This window comes from Cyprinodon variegatus, unplaced genomic scaffold (assembly GCF_000732505.1).
Source record: "Cyprinodon variegatus isolate N-32 unplaced genomic scaffold, C_variegatus-1.0 Scaffold171, whole genome shotgun sequence".
In the NCBI taxonomy this organism is placed as follows: Eukaryota; Metazoa; Chordata; class Actinopteri; order Cyprinodontiformes; family Cyprinodontidae; genus Cyprinodon; species Cyprinodon variegatus.
In genome coordinates, this window is record NW_015150624.1 from 319767 (window position 1) to 338690 (window position 18924).

General features: G+C 34.8%; 1 protein-coding gene across 2 annotated transcripts in view; it reads right to left on the minus strand.

Annotated features, from left to right (window-relative positions):
- The window catches only part of LOC107087050 (voltage-dependent calcium channel subunit alpha-2/delta-3-like), a 155655-nt gene that overhangs the window by 53516 nt on the left and 83215 nt on the right, over nucleotides 1–18924 (minus strand). Inside the window, exons 9-13 of one of the 2 annotated variants that reach the window (XM_015378393.1) lie at nucleotides 17068–17157; nucleotides 15436–15549; nucleotides 10319–10397; nucleotides 5603–5736; nucleotides 1374–1391 (exon numbers count right to left, since the gene is read on the minus strand). In XM_015378393.1, the coding sequence (XP_015233879.1) occupies nucleotides 1374–1391; nucleotides 5603–5736; nucleotides 10319–10397; nucleotides 15436–15549; nucleotides 17068–17157 (435 nt within the window). The remainder of the gene's footprint in view (nucleotides 1–1373; nucleotides 1392–5602; nucleotides 5737–10318; nucleotides 10398–15435; nucleotides 15550–17067; nucleotides 17158–18924) is intronic. The other variant, XM_015378394.1, reaches the window with a different exon arrangement.

Here is an 18924-nt window from a genome sequence, read left to right on the forward strand (position 1 = left end):
TGCTGGAAATTATGCCACGAACAGAACAGAGTTGGAGGATTTTTCTGAAACTTTTTTACTTGCCTCTACCACATTAATTTTAAATACAAAATGTTCACCAGCTGCAAATATATCACTCCTAGTAACAGATACCAGAAAAAGAGACAAACAGTTATATTTATTTATTTTATATTTATTTTAACTTCATAATTTTATGCTAATTTTTTTAATAATGCATTATCCTAAAACACCCAGTGACGCACCCTGTTCTCACAAGCCTTAAATCCTCTGCAAAATACAGCATGAGATCATTTTAAAGACAGGGACACAAAGCCAAATGAGCCAGAGAACAATCAATGAAGCTAAAAGGCAATGCATGAGGGAATAAAGAGGTGGTAGAGGAACATGTTAAAAGAGAGCCAAATAAAATGATAGAGATCAACAACAAAAAAGATGTGGAGCATAGTATGACCCGGCATATGAAAAGGTTATGCAACAGAACACAAAGCACTAATGTGCATCACAAATCAAAACTAAAACTATTATTTGACGCTATAGCCAAGCTGCTGCAAGTGTCTAATCAATATATGAGTGTTAAAATCTGGGATAGTGTATTGTTAGGTGAAGTTTTAGTCTAAAATGTGAAAGCCCATCAATCCATCCCATTTGAACAGAACCACCTCATTGTAAGTCAGCGCAGAATCATGATTTTAACAACCCTTTGTAAGATCTCTGCCCTTCCACCTGTCCAATGACACAACTCAGTGCCCAGCTCCTGCTGGTAAGAAGGCAAATCTCTCTTTTGTCCTCTTATTATCAATATAATGAATACAGAGCATATTTTAATTCCTTTCAAAAAATATATAAATCACAGAAAATACTGAAAATAATAAAATACATCAGAATTGCATAGTCATTATGAATTACTGGATATTCACCCAGAACACAATGAAACAGTTAACTTGAGAGAACAACAAAACGAATGACAAAATACTGAAGGCACAAAAACCCCTGAAGACAGAAATGTAACCCTGCAATTACACAGATGACCAAACTGCCGGCATGGAAATACTCCCAGAGCACAGCTAACATCATCACTGATGAGTGATTGTGTGAACAGACGTGTTTGTTTAATCTCACATGCAAAAGAGAGCAATACGGTGAAAAAAAAGACTTCCAAGATGCAAGACTTGAGCAATTAACTTGACAAACAGCATACAAGTACCAAACGAAATAATGTCATGAGGATGACAGTTTGTTATCCCAAACAATGCACCATCTGCAACATCTCACAGATATTTGAAACCACAACCTGCATGCATGAAATGCCCATTAACATACAGAAGCGCCTGACAAAACACAGCATAACGATGGCCTCAAACAGGATGTTTTACCTTTTGTGCTTGGGGAAGCTTAAGGACAGCGGTTTACAGAAGGAAGGAGGAGGGGGAGGAGAGAGAGAGGGTCAAAAACATTCATGGATAAGTGTCAGAAAGCCTTACGTATAATGCACTTTTTTACTGAACAGAGTGTTAGTGTTTGAAAGTCACTCATGTTCATAAAGGCAGTAACTTTAAAAGAGTTACTGTAAGAAACAAAAGCTTTCTGGCACTGAGGGTTGGCATACAGGGAATATTTAGACTGTTGAGGCTTAGTAAGCGAATTAGAAAAGAAAAATCAATAATAATGAAGAAAAATAATAGAAAATGATTGTCAGATAAGGAGTATAATATGAGAACAGTGAAGACACACAGTTTTACTAATTTAATTTTAATTTAATGTTCAAGATTGTTTTTAACAGGAGCATGAAACCCCTTAAATCTAGTGAGAAATTAGTGAGAACATTTTTTTGTCTTAAAATAATTTCTTCTACATGTGCATAATCTATGTTTTTAATTGCTTAAATACTTCATGATTACAAATATACATTGTGCCTAATTTTGTATTTTAGTTTACTTCTATTTTTGCCCCTTATCTTTTCCCTACTGTTGTCCTCTACTTATAAAACCTGTTTGATAACCTCAGTTTTACCCAATGATAACATATTGTCAGTGTGCTACAGTACAATCACAGACCTGGGGACAAGAGACACAAATCTGAATATCTAACAAAATTCCAGACAATATTGTCATTATTCTCTGCCATTGATGCCAAAAACTCTTTCTACATTGACATTATCAGAACTGCTGATACATAGACAGTTCATTCCAAGTTCAACGCTCCACTTAAACTAACATCTCCACCATCCTAACCTGTCTGACATCAAGCAGTTTACTAAACTTTTCACATTCAAACTATCCCAAAATGGTCTGAATTTATGCCCATGGACCCTGTGCAAACTATTTAACCTTTACTTGGATTTTATGGTAACTGCAACAGTCACACATGAATAACCTTTACCTGCATTGGGAATATTTCCTACTACACACAAACACGCTTGGGTAACACCACTCCTCAAAAAACTTTATCCCCCACCAATTCACATGAAGAACTATAAGTGCCCTCCGCCCATTTTTATCTAAAACCACTGAAAGGGCTGTCTTCATGCAGGTCACTGAATAACTCTCACAACAAAATTGTCCTTGACCCAACACTATCTGGGTTCAAAGGTGTCGACTGAAACCACTCTATTGCGGGTGACAGAAGCCTTAAAAGAAGCCACAGTGGCAACCAAGTCCAAGTCTATCCATACCTATCCTGCTTGACTGATCAAGTGTATCTGATGTTAAATCAGCCTAAAGTGGACACATCATCCAGTATTTGCTGAGGTCCATTGGCAACTCTGTGTTACAAGAATAAAATTCAAGTAAATGATAATAGCCTAGAAAAAGCTTAATGGAACACCCTCATCTGTTTGAATATCACAAATTGGTCAATCCATTCTTAAAGAGGTTATCAGCTAGCACTTTCTACACCACCTTCCAGTCAATTCAGACTATTTTCTTATGTTTTTTCCTTGAATTGAAAAATGACTCACCATGGGACAGATGAACAAGACCTTACCTATCTACTGTATTTTAAAAAAAAATTGAGGAACCAGTTCTTCAAAGAGTATCTCCTACCCTAGGACTTACCCTGTACCCCTTTAGTGCCTGTGCTGTACTCAACTGCAACGTCCATTGTTTGATTCTTGTTGTTTTTATTATTAGCTTGTCCTGTTGTATGTCTTTGTATGTTGTATGAATATGTATGTAATCCTCTTGGTCAATTTCTCCCATACCACATGTGTATCCATATTTTTTTATCTTAACATAAAGTGCCTTGCGACAGTAGGCGGCCCTCTTGAACTTTTAAACCTTTTGCTATATTTACGGCTGCAAATGTAAAGACATAAAATTATATTTCTTTGTGAAGAATCAACAAGTGGGACACAATCATGAAGTGGAATAAAATTTATTTGATATCTACATTTTTTTAACATAAAAAAACTGAAAAATTAGGTTTGAAAAATTATTAAGCCCCCTTGAGTTACTACTTTAAAGTGCCACTTTTTGCTGCAATTCCAGCTGTAAGTCGCTTGGTGTATATCTCTATCATTGCACACAATGATGAAAAACAGCTCTATCTCAGTGATGTTGGGTGGAGAGCAGTTGTGAACAGCAGTTTTCAGTTTTTTCTACAGATTCTCAATTGGATTCAGGGCTGGACATTGACTTGGTCATTACAACACCTGGATATGTTTATTTGTGAACTATTTATTGGTAGTTTTGTTCTAGGTTCGGGATCATTTTCTTGTTGGTAGATAAATCTCTGTTCCAGTCTCAGGTATTCTGCAGACTCCAACAGGTTTTATTCCAGAATTTTTCTGCAAGTCCTTCAGTTTTTTATTTATTGAGAAAGTTTAACAAATTTCATAATAAATTTTATCAAGCCTCAAGATTGTGTTTCACTTGTGGATTCTTCATAAAAAAATATGTTATAACTATGTTTGAAGCCTGAAATTAACAAAAGGTCGAAAAGATCAAGGGGGCCAAATACTTTCACAAGGCACTGTATTTACCCATAAAGAAAAAAAATACCTATGTTCATAAGCATTGCAAATTATGTCAAATTTTCTCTGTTAATAATTATTTAGATTGACTGAACTGATAACTGATAGGGAAAATTTTACCTTGAAACCAATATTTTTGTAAGTGACCTTCTGGTTTAGGATGTGATTCATTAGACTCATATTACTATTTTATACATATATTCTATTGAGAAAACATGTACAAAATATCACTAAGCCTGATAAAAATGTATTGTGATGATGGGATAAAAAAAAAACTGTAGCAGATGATCCCCATTTTATAAATGATAAGCACAAAATTACTAAAACCGTAAAAGTACAAAATGGCAAATGGGAAAATCAAGCACTTGCTTTGATCTTTATTTGCCAATTTATTGCCACCAACCATGTGGTGTACAAATTGTCACTTTCTTTTCTTTGTGGTTATTTTTTGTGTAATGGTGATGTGTCACAACAATAAAGCACGATGAAAGGATCTAAGGTTTTTATGCAATTTCATGAACGTTTATGTAATGAAATGCAATTGTCTACTTTATGCATACTATATAGGGTCAATGGACTGCTCAAGTTACAATGCTCCCAAATGTTCACAAGAGGCTCATTTACTGAATGGTTCCATCTGCTAAACATACAAGCAGACACTTTCACATGCTGGTACACAGGCACCAAGAGACACATTTTCAGCTATCTTACTGTGTGTGAATCAAAGTATTTCTTTTCAGATATTGCATTCACTATTGAAATGCTAATGGTTTTTTTTCCATCCATATTTTTTTCCCATACTTTTCCAAAATATATATTTGAGATATTTTTGACATTCTCTGAGATGATAAAAGTGTATTCTATTCTAATTTAATTAAAATGTGTCACTCCTTGGGTGTTTGGTATAAAATTTCTTTTCATCACATTGTATTTTTTTTTTATACTCATTAGTTTAAGTATGCCCCCCCACCTTGGTTCGAAGATGCCAAGATGAATTTTGTACCTGAATGAAGTTGTCCCCTACCTTGCTTTCAAGTTAAACGGGTTCTTTCTTAAAGAGAAATTTAAATAGGATAATTTAAATAGAAAGCCAAATAAAATGATTTCAAAGAAGGCCTTCCACTTTTGGAATTAATGACACCTTTTTTTTTTTTTTTCCGAACCTGTGATTTTCTTTTAAGGAGATGAAGATGCAGCAAACCAGCAAAGATTATATTTAAAAGCAGGTGTTTCCTCCATGATTAGTCCGACCTTACATCCACTCCCAAATTCCAGCGAGTCCACACTGATACAGATTAAGGCCTGAAACTTCCATTCACCCTACCCACTACGTGCTTTGGGACGGCCCTTAATGTGGCGGACCCTTTGCGGGAAATCACAAACGGAGGGTTGGTGCTTTGCTGGAAGACTTTAGGGGCTGGTTTTTGATTCGGACAACAGCTTTCTTGATGTCGATTCTACTGGTTCGTCTTGTTAGAGTGCCTGTGCTCAATGTCCTTTTGTTCGTTGTTAGTTGTGCTAATTTTCTGTTTTTAATTAATAAACTTCTCCCTTGTTCATCACAAACTCCTGTCTACCAACACTCAACATACAAAGCAAAAATAAAAAACAGGAATAGAAGGATCGACTCACAGTGCTGTCAATGTATGCCTCAGTCCACACTGTGTCATGCTCCTGGTCAATGACCTTGGGACGGCTCAAAACATGGAGATACTCCATTACGTTCTCTTGAACGTCCGCCAGGGTAGAAATTTGAGTGAAATAGCCTGCAAGGCAAAAACAGAAATTGGAGTAGCTTGAAAAAAAAAATCCTTAGTCCAGTACTTGAGGAATTTCCAGTCATCTCAATCAGTTTGTCTATGTATATTGTGACTGAGTTCCTGGAAGCAAATATTCTTTTTCAAACAGAAATTTACACTGCACACTTATCTAATGCTGCTTTATGCATAGTTTATCATCTCCAAAAATAAATGAAATACATTTTTTTGGGGATCTGAAAATTTTTAGAAGACATATTTCTTACATATACAACATGTGGCAAAAGTTACATAATTTCTCAGAGCTCAGCAAACTCCTATACCTGCAGTACAATGTCATGATTATGGCAAAGTAACTGGTTTCTTTACACGCAGCTCCGCTCCTGGCATCATTATCACTCATTCTTACCACCTGTGCAGCTCCTCTCCTCCTCATCTGCTCATGCTTACCACCTGCTCCCCTTCCACTATAACCAGAGCTCAAACCAGTTACTGTCTGACCTTGCTTTTGTCTCATGGATTCCATGCCTTTGCTAGGGTTAAAATTTCTGATTTCTGGACAATGACCAGGATTTTGCCCTCTTAATATTGTTTCTTGTCTTTCCCTAAAAAAATCTCCTCCTGATTCAAACCGCTTAACTGTGACCCTTTTTCAGTCCTGCGGCAGAGCTAGCAGTGAAGTCACCACTCTTCAAGGCATTATCCACTAACCTGGTCTCTCTTCCATAAAGGTTCCTGTTTCCACTCCTGAATGGGTTCCTGTTTGCTTTATTTTAAGTTTAATCTGGTAAATGTTTTTTGTGCCTAGTTAAGTATTGGTCAGAATAGCTGACATTATATATATACATATATTAAACCAAACAAATTTTCATTTAATTTGTTTAGAATACTTTTGTTATTGTATTGTACATGTGTTAATCCTGAAAGCTTTTTATCTTAATGTTTATATCATGTAAATAACCAGTTATATGTATTTTGATTAAAAAATGCATCTTTTAATAAACTTTTTGATTACTTTTTAGCAATACTTTGACTTTAGCATTGTCACGTTTTAGTTGGTGTTTGTGGACCAACTTAATATGTAACGCAAACCAGAACAATGGAGACATCAGGGGAAAATAATCACGAGGAGCCAGGGAGAGACGAGGTAGGAAGAGAACAGCATTGAGAAAGCAGCAACGACAAGGAACCAACAAGGAGTGACAGCAAAAGGATAGAATATTTAGCTGACTGAGACAAAGGCAGCGCTAACGAGCAGATGAGGAGCAGGTGTGAGAGGAGACAACGAGGGAGCCAAGGGGAAAGGAACACACTCACACACACAAGAGGGCAACAGAGGACAACAGAAAAACCCGAGAACTAACATAAATCTAGAAATTACAACAAAACAGGAAATAAACCAATAAAACTAGGAAACATGGGGCAAAGTAAAGCACAATAGAACCAAAACCATGACAAGCATGGCATGTCTGCTCTGATAATACCAATATTTTTAGAAAAAGAATAGAGCCTTGTCTGTTTGGTGCAGTACATATTAAAATAAAAACCATCAGCTGGACTGAAAGCATTTGAATAAAATAAGATTGAAACTTAAACATGCAGAAATAGTTTTACTAGCTTGTTTAAGAAATTTTTATCTTAAAACTTTATTATTAGTCCCTTTTTATTCAGTGTTGTAAAACAAAAATGGATTAAGAGTAAATGTCTATGCATGTTCAAACCTAAGTTACATCAGACTTCATTCAGTGTTATTCAATAAACATTTTCTAATACTTAACGTATCTTGGTCACAAAGCTGAGTACAGAGGGCAGTAGAGATGTGCTTGGTAGACAAAACTGAATATATGTATTAAAGATAGCAAAAGAATTTTTAAGTCGGAGCAAACCAGCATGGGTTCGTGAATGATTAAATGGTACATAAATGGGATGCAAAATCTATTCTCAGTAAAGCCAAATGCTGTGCCATTTCCTTGAGCGGTAATGCCATCATTATGCTACTAATGTACATGTGGAGGAGTGAATATTGTTCTCTCACCAGGAGAAAAGAAAGCTGCAAGTATGATAATATCTGGCAACAGTTAGACAGAAACAAGGCATATGAAGCAGCTCAATAACAATAAATTTCCAATCAAACAAAAAAGGAAAGCAGGAAAGTGCCAAACGGCCTCCTCCGATGCAAGCAAGGCCACAAAGCACCTTTCATAAAAAATAATAAATTTAGGGTCATTACTTCAAAGCAAAATCTTTACGCTTTAGGGGGAAAAAAGTCTTCACACCTAAAGAAAAAAATACCAACTTTAACATTCTATCAACTAACAACCAAGTCTGAATCTTTATTTGTGATAAAAAAAAGTAAATTGAAAAATAAAAATTTGAAAAATCTCTGAAATGTAACCGTAACCAATATGGTTTCACAACAGCACTTGACTAAATTTGATCTAAAAAAGAACAGATGAAAGTGTGGATTTCTATTTTTTTGCTTTTTTTTAAACCAGAAAGTTTGGCAACAGGAGACATATTCATACACAGAGTTACATTAAATAAAAAGTAGACTGTCTTATCTTAAATGTATCATTCATCAAAGTAGAAAGCTATGAGAGACTAGTCCCTGTGAAAGGCTGAGGTTGTCCTTCAGGCTGAGCTACTGGGGCCAGTGAGATGAGCTGGCCAGAAGAAAAAAATGAATCATGGACTCTGCTCTTAGTGACACAGCACACCTGTGGCATGGACTAGACAGACACAATGTGGCCCAGAAATTGTGAAGGCAGAGGAGCAATTTTTAAAGGACCTTGGTTTGGCATACAATGTATATGTAAGCAGAAACTCACAAGGTGTCCTTACACATGAAGATGATGAAGTGGGAGTAAAATATGCATCACAGTATAAAAAGAAAGGACTAAAGGTTACTTTAAAAGAATATGGCAATGGTGTGATGTAATATACTGTAGAAATTTGAGTGAAATAAAATAAATAAATGAACTTAATATAATATTTGTAGATGTTAAAAACAACAGCTAAAGTGTGATTGATTTAGTAGCAACCAGCTAAATTTAAAGCAAATGTAACTAACTTACACATGGACCATTATGCAAGACTTACTACTTATTTCTATACATTGAATTAGAATAACTAAATAGGAATTAGAACCCTGTAACAGATCAAGAAAATACAATGCCTTTACATTTCTGATTTCACATTCACTTAGTGAACAAACAAACTCTAGTTTTAAGGTTTGTTCAACAAATGTCTTATCTCTTTTTTTTTCTTGGTCACCTGCCTAAAGACTGCAAATGTAAATTAGCACATCTGCAAGTGCTACAATCTGCCATATTCAGCCTATGTTGTAGACGTTCATTAATATGCACTGTTCCTATTAAATAAATAATGAAACAGAATGAAAATAATAGCTTTATAGACCCCCAATATATACATATATGAATGAAAATTTGATACATATTTAGATACTTACATATTTTTGTGAGAACTTAAATGTTTAAAATTATTATACCATAACGTACAATGCATTTTGTGTCTGCCACCAGTATAATTTCTGATAATCTGATATTCCTTTTAGAAATGGTATTAGAAATTAAGGCGGCTCTTAGAATTTAGTTTTAAAATAGAAAAATAAAAACTGACATACAAAAATAAATACAAATAAAAAAGAATAAATGCTTTATATTTTAATTTCAATATTTGTTTTTTAAATTTAAAATCAAATGGCCACGAATATCGATTCTTTGAAATAAAATCCTGAAATAAATGTAATAATAATCCTTAAATGACCAAAGACCAGTTTCTTTCAGGCTTGCCTTTCTCTCAACTTTGGGACCTTTGAAGCATTACCACTCTCTCTATTACTTTGAGTAAATGCCACTGGCTTGACAAAGAACACGGCTGTCCTTTTAAAAGTAAGATACAGTTTTCAAGTCAAGTCAAGAGTTGACTTAAATTTTGAGCTAACAAACTTGTATTTTCTTGTTACACTAGTTATTGAAATAACCAAACCAGACATTAGTAGAACCAAAACTTCTAAACTGTCATGTAAAATATAAAAAGAATACAAACTGGACTGTATAATAAACTTGTATTCACACAAATTTGTACAACATGACACACATTCAAGTACAGTTGTTTCTTCACTAAGACCAATACCCTGAAACTAGATGGATGGCCGCTCTGATACCACTTCTGCACAATGCTTTGGCTCCGTGGTCATTAGTGCAGACCTACAGATGAATACACACATACAACTTCTGTGTGACTCGATTATATTATCTAGAGCACCTGAGGGAATGGAGCCAGACAGTCTCTGTCTGCCATGCACCTCATAGCTAAATATAGAACCTAGGGAAAAGTGACAACATTTAAAACCTCTTACGCATTTGTATTTTGGTCATTCTTTCAGCCTGGGGTAAAGATGTAATAACATGACATGTTAGGGCAACTGCAACCAACTACTTACTGTCATGTGTTAGTGCTAATGCTAATGGCCACTGACAAACTTTTTGATAATATTGATAAAAGAGAAATAGTTCTCTTTTAGAAACATGCAAGAATTGGCCATGAGGAGAAAAAGGTAAGATCCCACCTTTGTTAGCACACGCCATCCATTTTAAGTTATCTGCAAAGGCAGACTCCCGACCAATGAGGTAGGGAAATATTCGGACCTAGAGAAAGAGAGCAAATTGCTACAGTCATTCATTATGATCACAATATGATAAAGAGCAGCAAAGAGCTGAAAAATGGATAACTCTCTAAGGTCAATGTGGAAATTCTTAATCCAGCCAGAGCCACACAAGGAACTGAAGGTTTGAGACTCACATTTATACTTTAACCTTTTCATCTAAATGTATTTGTCAAATGTAACAAATCTAGAAAGCAGTTCTAAACAGATGCAAGTTCTGACAAGCAAAAATTTGATTCGAAACTCGAAATCTATCAACAAAGTAAGGAGAAGCCACAAAGCCAAGGTTTTCCAAACTGGACAGACAGCTCTACTGTAGCAGAAGGTGTAGCTGGCAGGTGTATGTATGCATTATAGCAAGTGCATGAGTGTGTTTTTGCCAAACTGGAGCAGATGCAAGCCTCTGGGGGCACAGCTGCCATAGATTTATTGCCAAACGTTTTCATTGCTCAGAATATTTTTGTTTACCTAACAAAGGGGGGACTGGTGGCTACATTTTTTTCTGACATTGTGGGGACCATATTCCATAAATCATAGCACATTTTGGAAACTGACTGTTCCTGTCCGGACCAAATTCTGGTCCCTATGGATACAAATGTTTAGAGGTTGAAACCATAATTGGTTTAGGGCAGAGGTCACAGATTAGCAGAACACGATCCGGATCCGGACCCACATGCTGGCTAATCCAGACCCAACCTGATTTAAGACATTTATAAATTACTGCATGTTGTCTGTGTCTAAGTGTCTAACTTCACTTGCACCGCTTCTCCTGTTAATATGGTAAAGCTTTGCAGAGGGCCAGCACCAGGCTACACGTGATACAAATTAGCCAATGAGCTGTCAGTCAGGTTCGCTGTGGTGAGCTAGTTTTAGACACAGCAGGTAAACCTGTGGCAAGCTGGGTGATGGGAAAGTAGGAGAAGACGGTGAGTAAAAGGGAGCAGAGAAACTATAGAATGCTGGAAGAAGAGCGGTGAACTGGTTAACGAAATGTGAAATGGTGTGCTTGAAGATGACCCTGTACATTTTGAGTTATGTTTGGCTCAACCTGAAGCAAGATTCTCCACTATGAACATAATCAAAAATAAACATTTATCCAGGCTCACGAATGAGCTCCATGATATGTGCTTTAGAATGGCTTTGTCGCCATTCAAACCCAGGTTTAAAAGCCTTGCAGGTCAGCCTAAAGCCCACTTCTCTCATTAAGCCACAAAAAGAATAAAAAAAACAAACAGTCAGTTCAGGTGTTTTATAAAATATGTGAGTCAGGAAATTGTCTATATACCAAACTGAACGATTGCTGTTCTCTACTCCAAAAACACTTTAGATTTTAAAATAGAAAAATATTCTATTTTTTTTTCATATTGTTTTAGTTAAAAAATTCAATGTATAACATGGATGCATGGAAACATGTTTTTTAGTTCAGTGTTAAATTCTATTCAAAGTAACAGATTATAATTAAAAATGTCTCCAGACTTTTGTCTGTATTCGGACCCTACTGATTTGTAATTGGTTACCCTTGGTTTAGGGAAAGGGTATGGTTTTCAAGACTAAAATTTCTTCTGTTATTTATTTCACCTATTAATAAAAACATTAATATTGAGACATTATTTTGAAAATAAAAGGAAAGTAAATCTAACGAATATTGTTTGTTTATTTCCAAGTGGGCCACACCACATGATATTGTATTGAGAGCCTACAAATTGCTCGAACATGATCACTTAAAATACCCTTTATTGTGTTTTTTCCTAAGACATATAACCACTGGCTGGTTGAGTCTTTAGCTCTGCTCATGCTCCCAGGTGACAGCACTATGTAGGGAGCAGCTATATATATATATATATATATATATATATATATATATATATATATATATATAATTTATTTAATATTCTCTTTGTTTATTTGTTAGCATTACTTGAAAAGTTAAGTACGAATTTTAACTAAATGTTTCAGCAGAGGTGTACCTAATGTCAAAGAACAATTCATTACATTTCAGTGATGACCCAGACCATAATCCTTGATAAAGGAATTGTATAAAGGATTTGTTGACATTTTGAGATAGGACTATTTGGCGGAACAAGCAGCTCCCTCTTAAACCAGAGGGTGGCAACAGTGACTCAAACCAATATCTCCTCTTTTGGATAAAGTAAAGTTGCTAAAAGATACTATTTACTTTTATTTCATTTACATTTTACAACAGTAATTTTACTAAATATCTGTACTTTTACTTTAGGACACTATTGTTGTACCATTTTCACATGTGGTTTAAAACAAGTCTGACTCAGTTTTCCACTTGGACCCGTTAGCCCAGTAAACTGGTCTCACAAAAGCTCCTTTTGTTATTGTAAGAGAAAATTATTAAAAGAAAGTGGGAAGAAGTTAGGATAAAAAATATGATATCTTCTATCAGTAACGCTGTTAGAAAAGAATGATTAATTTACTTTACAGTTTTGTATAGCATTCTTTTTTCCCCTTAAAACAAATCTAATAAATTAAGATGTCGAAAAATTGTCAAATTTCATTTTAAAAACAAGAGGTAACAAGTATCCTTTTCGTGCTCTTGACTAGCACAAGAATGTTTATCACAGCAATAAATAACTCATGAATAAATTTCTAATTTGGTTAAAGACTTTTATGATATTTGCATTAATCTTTCCAAAGCCAAGCTATATTGTGATGCTGTACAGTGGCGAGTCAGTAAAGCCGGCAGGGAGAAAAGCCATTATGAAGCAGTGGTGGAGGAAGAGCGCGGGTGAGCAAGACACACTGGAGAGAGTGACAGAGACTGAAGACTTCTATTATCAGCGGGGGTTTTCTAAATGGAACTATCTAGCAGCCTTGCGTCCCCCCCCCACCACTCACTGCTGTTGAGCTTTTAGGCCTGAAGAAGTGGGAGGTGCTGGTGCAGAAGGAAGTTTTAACTCAAACCAGTGCAAGCGTACCATTCATACTAGCCCATATATTGATTATATCAATATCATTTATAATAAAATACACACAGAGGCATTTATATATGTATATATCTAGTAACCTTTTGACCACTATTAATAACTATGATTGCTCTACCATTTAAGAACACTCATTATGCATATGTTTGTTGGGATTTGGCTGGGGCCAGAGGGAACATCTTCCTTGGGGCTTGTTTATAGCTCAGAAAGTTTCTCAACTGCATCATTTTAAAAACTGATTTTACACCAATGAGACAATACATCATACATTAATCTTATTGTGGTAATTTTAACATTAATATAGTATTGTACTGTTTTAGTTTACTCAAAATAAAAGAAAAAAGGCTGAATATTCTAATAAATCAATTGAAACAGAAATCATACGGAAACAAAATTTAAACGAGATGTCAAGTGGAAGTACAACACAATATTTATTAAGAATGTTTAATTTTATAGCTTAAAAAACAATTTGGTTCATTTGGGATGGACAACAGTTAGTTAAAGACTACAATGATTTTTATCATATTTTAATTTGATTTATTTTACTTTCCAGGCATGTTGCACAATAAGCAATGTGTTTTAGACATTGCCTTGAATTATATCCACAGGTGTTCTGTTGTTGGACTCAATGCAGGGAATTCATCCATCTGGAGCTTATAAAGCCATAACATTCTCATTTGGGTTTCCTCAATTGTTCAGAGGCCTTTAAACCACAGCGTATATAATAATCTGCAGTAATAAAATAGTAACATTTTCATGTTTGGCAAATGAAAATAGTTTTGATAATTCTATCGGACCTGGATTAGAAAATGTTTAGACTATTTCAAGATCAGACAGTAATAAATGTTTCCATAATCTCAAAACCATTTTTGTTTTAACTACTCTTTTTGTCATCACAGTCCAAATTTATTTGTTCCTTATTTCTTATCCCACAGATATTTTCCAGCTAGAGTACGTAGGGGTGTCCAGATCTGATATCAATATTGGCTGTCAGTTTGATATTCGCTAAAAAATAATATCAGAATATATGGGCCTGCATTTAAATCTTCAATACTGTGATCCTGATAGAAACAATTCTGCTTCTGTTTAAAGTACCTTTCACTCATTAGTCGATATTACATGGGTCAGTTGTTCTCATACCTATTTTTGCTGACTATTGTTCTCGACTTTAATAATATCACTTGATACATTTTTTTCAAACTTTCTACAGCACAAAATAATTAATCAAAGCAAATTTGATTGGGATAATATATCTGGTCATTATCAGTATCGGTGAATTCTCAACTATGCAATACCGTATGGTAAGGTAAATTAAAAAGTTGGGTCGTCACACCCCTAAAAGTAACATTCAAAAATCTCAACACATTTATAACAAGATTTTTTTAAGCTTTAAAAAACATAGAAACAATAAACGTTCAGTGGCTCACAAAAAGAAATGTATTTTATAATAGATTTCTAAAAGATTAAACACTTTATTGTTTACTTCATGTTTATGTGATTTAATGTTTCAATTATTTTAGATCTTTTTTTTTCATTAGTTATATAAAAGCTACCTGTTAAATTCATATGGAAATGTGAGGTTATGTTAGTGGCCTATTCTAAAAAAATGCTAAGTAATGTTTAATGAGGGACACATGTTGATTTAATGTAAAAAAAAAAAAAATGTATCCATTTCTCTTTGGGATGTTTATGCTTGGTATAAGGCTAAGAAACTGTCTCTATTTGGAAAAAAGCATTTTGAAAAACAAACGCTATTAAAGGCAGAATCTTGGGTAACATATTTGAACAAAATCCTAAAGTTCGTAGATACTGAGCATTTTGGCACATAACCCAAAACAGGCTTTTCTTCAATAAAAGGAAAACCAAGAAGTCCTGAAACCTAAAAAGAAAATCTTAAGGCTTAAGATATTTTAGGTAAAAAGATTTTCATTGCCACCAAAATGAAAAAAAAAAATTATAAACGAAATGTAATAAATAGTAAACAAATACTCCTACATGACAAATGAAACTAAGCCTGGTTTTTCAGGCTGCATATGTTTTTTTAAAGAAGAAAATATGGAGTTACATTACCTTTCTCTCTGGCCAGTTATACTTCTCAAAGATAGCATCATATGTATCGACTGCTCCATCTGTCACCAGCATAATGGCCTTGCTACACTCACTGCCCCTCCCGGTCTTGTTAAACTGAAAAAAGAGAAAAAGACAGAGTTCTTGCACCTTCAAAAAAAATAAAAATAAAGAAAGAAAGAAAAAACTACATGCACTCGTGGTGGTGTCCTTTCAGCTGCACTCTTACTCATGGGTTGCCACAGATATTCATCACCACTTGTTTACAGAGTTTGCAAACTTTTTATGATGGAAGCCATTCGTGGCACAACCGGAATTCAAATTAAAGTCAAAGACTTGTTTTTAACATAAACAATGCAGTCAAAAACTACTTCCTTTCATTTTTAAACACTTAATTGTTACTTAAACATTTAAATATTTAGGATCAAATAAAAAAAATAGTTTTGAGAAAAAAGCTTGCCAAACCTTTTAGGCCCAATGCAAAAAAGTTATTTCAAACTGATAACACCACTTGCCTGCATTGAGTTCTATCAAGTCTTTATGATAACAGGCAAAAAGTCTTCTACATCACTGTAGGGAACGTTTGCCCAACCTTTTCATGCTGAACCATTTTCTTCTGCTACACTGAGAGCTTTGAAAAATAAGCCTTAATGTAAAAATGATAACACATACAACACTGGTTTCCAGTTTGCAGTGATTTCTATGTAACATTTTTATTTGTGATATGACAAAGTAATTCTTAACCTTGTTAAACCTGGCATTAGATTATTACTTTGTGTTTAGTCCAGATGTTAAAGAAGCTACTGCTACACCCTTCCTGGTTTTAAAGCAATTTATGCCTGTTTTTCAAAGACAATTATCTTTAGAATGCTCTCAACTGCTCAGTCGCTCTACGCTGTACTGAGCCTGTTGCACCTCCATGAACAGCTGGATTCCAGCTTGCTTCAAAGTTTGACTAAAGAAGTAAGAATTTAGAGATTTATGGCGAGAAGATTTGCCTCGCCATAACAAAAGCAGGAATTAGGACTTTTAAGGCCTGATATTATAATTTTATTTTAATGGTTGAGAGTGATTGATATGAAACTACAACAGACTGACTACAATGACTTCAGAAATATTTTAAAGGAATTATTTTGTTCATAGCTCTGTCTATAACTTGTTTAAATCTGCACATTTGAATAACTGATTGGCCTTTCATTAACTTACTTTCTACTAGAAAGTATAATTTTGGCTTTCAAAATGAAAACAAGCCCAACACAAAAATGTGGATACTGCTAAAGCAATAAAGAAATCTAAGAGTTTTTTTAAAAGTGTAAAATAATTGGGAACACACATGCAATCGCTTTTGATATTGTAGGATATAAACATGGACTATATTTTTATTTTAAAAAGTAGAGTTCGTTATGTGTGTCACATTTCTTGCATGTAAATTTGATTAATTGCTGGTTCCTAATGGCAACAACCTGAGTCATCAAGTACCTTGTTTACTCAATTTTGTTTTTGTTTTTTTGACTGAGTTTATTAACTGGGCTATTAATTACAGCCCTAATTAAATTTCATCATAAAACCATGGTTCAGGTGAGTGTGTCTGTGTGCGTGGGTCTAATAATAATTATGAATCTGTGAGTCACTTACATCACTGAGAAGATTGAACGCCTCCGTAAGAGCTATGTCCAACATACCAATGCCTTGAGCAAACAGCTTATCAAGATGCTCCCGGAAATGCTGCAAAGATAAAGTTTGAAGACGTAGGAATTAAGGTGATATGAAACTAAAACAAAGAAATAAAGTCCATATTTCAGCAGATGCTAAATTTATGGCTCAGATAATCAGATATTTATAATTCAAATATATACTCAGTTTGACAACAGATTGGTCTATTCTTTGTTAACATACAGTACCCAGTGTTGCGCATAAGGCGTTCAGAGAACGGCCTTCACTGAATACGTTCATATATCAGTGAACGATGAACTGCATTGATCAGTTTTGAAGTAATAAACGTGAATCAGGAGAATGTTCACTCTGAGAATGATGAGCGAAACACACAGCTCATGTTCCTGTTCAATTGATAACACTTTTCATTGGATTACATGAGGTTGTATGGCACCTATTATGGCAAACAGCATGACAGAACAGCATGTCTACTGCTGATCTTATTGTGCATGATTCAGACTCATCTTCTGTGGTTTCTTCCGATGCCAGTTTGGCAGATTATTTGTCAGAGTTTTATGAACAAACAAAGAAAGACTCGGCCAGAAATAACATACGTTCTTGTGCAAACTGTGCCCACTGGGACTTAACTAAAAGTCCGTTTGCAGCCACGTCCACTTCAAATTTAAAGCGACACATGAAGTTATAGCATCCAAGCTATCTTGGGAAATATGTGCAACTGAATGAGGAACGTAAGAAATCCTTTTTGATACAGATCTTTTCAGCAGAACCTGAATTTACTTGAATGTTTCTGAAATACTGTGTAATTTTGAAAAATAAAGGCTTCACTGCACATACAGTATACCTTGACTGTAATAAGTATATTCAATTTATTTCTATATATTATGATCACACATTTAAAGGATGAAATAAGAGGTTATATTGTGTAGGATTGTGGCTTAGTTAACCAAATGAACTTGAACTAGTTCATTTATAGGTTTTGATTAGCTTATGAAAAAGTGAACTATGAATGTGAGCTAGTTCATTTTCATCTGTGTGAACTGACCTTAAGCTTGTTCTTTCTAACAATGAACTGGTACAACAATGATCATACTAATCAGAATTTTATAAATGTTGCTTTTTATAGATGGTTAACCTACTGTAATGGACTCTTAGAAAGCCTTGCACCAGATGATGAGGCTCAACAAAATATTATTTAGAACTGCATGTCAATTTGTCCCTTAACTTAACTGACACTAGGACAAATTCACATCAGTCGTAATACTTTAACAACATACAACTATAATGCAGTTCCTTGAGGACATTTTCATTGTTTCATTTTTCTGTATTCAAGTTTTTGTATTATTTTTTAACAGTAAAACAAACAAGCATGTACAGTAATGACCCCATCCCTGCACTCCCCCAGAAACAGAATTTCACAAAAAAACATACAGAGTATTTATATATGTTGAGAATATAAACGCAACTATACACATGTATATGGTAATGGGTCACTTCAATCAGCATAAGACATGCTATGGTTTTGAGTTCAATAAAGTATTTGGCCATTGGCAAAAAAATGCTATTTCAACCTGGAGAGACATGGAGAAGAGCTGCAATAACAAATGTTTTATTCAATTAATTTCAGTTTATTCATACAGTGCAAATTAACAACATGTGCCACCCCAGGGCACTTCACAGAAACCACCCAACCAGGCCACCCAGTCAGAATGGTCAAGTTTTCTATCTAAGGAAAACCAGCTGATTGCATCGACTCACTGACTCTTCTGCTATTCCTCACACCAAGCATGCATGTAGTGACAGTGGAGAGGAAAAACTCCC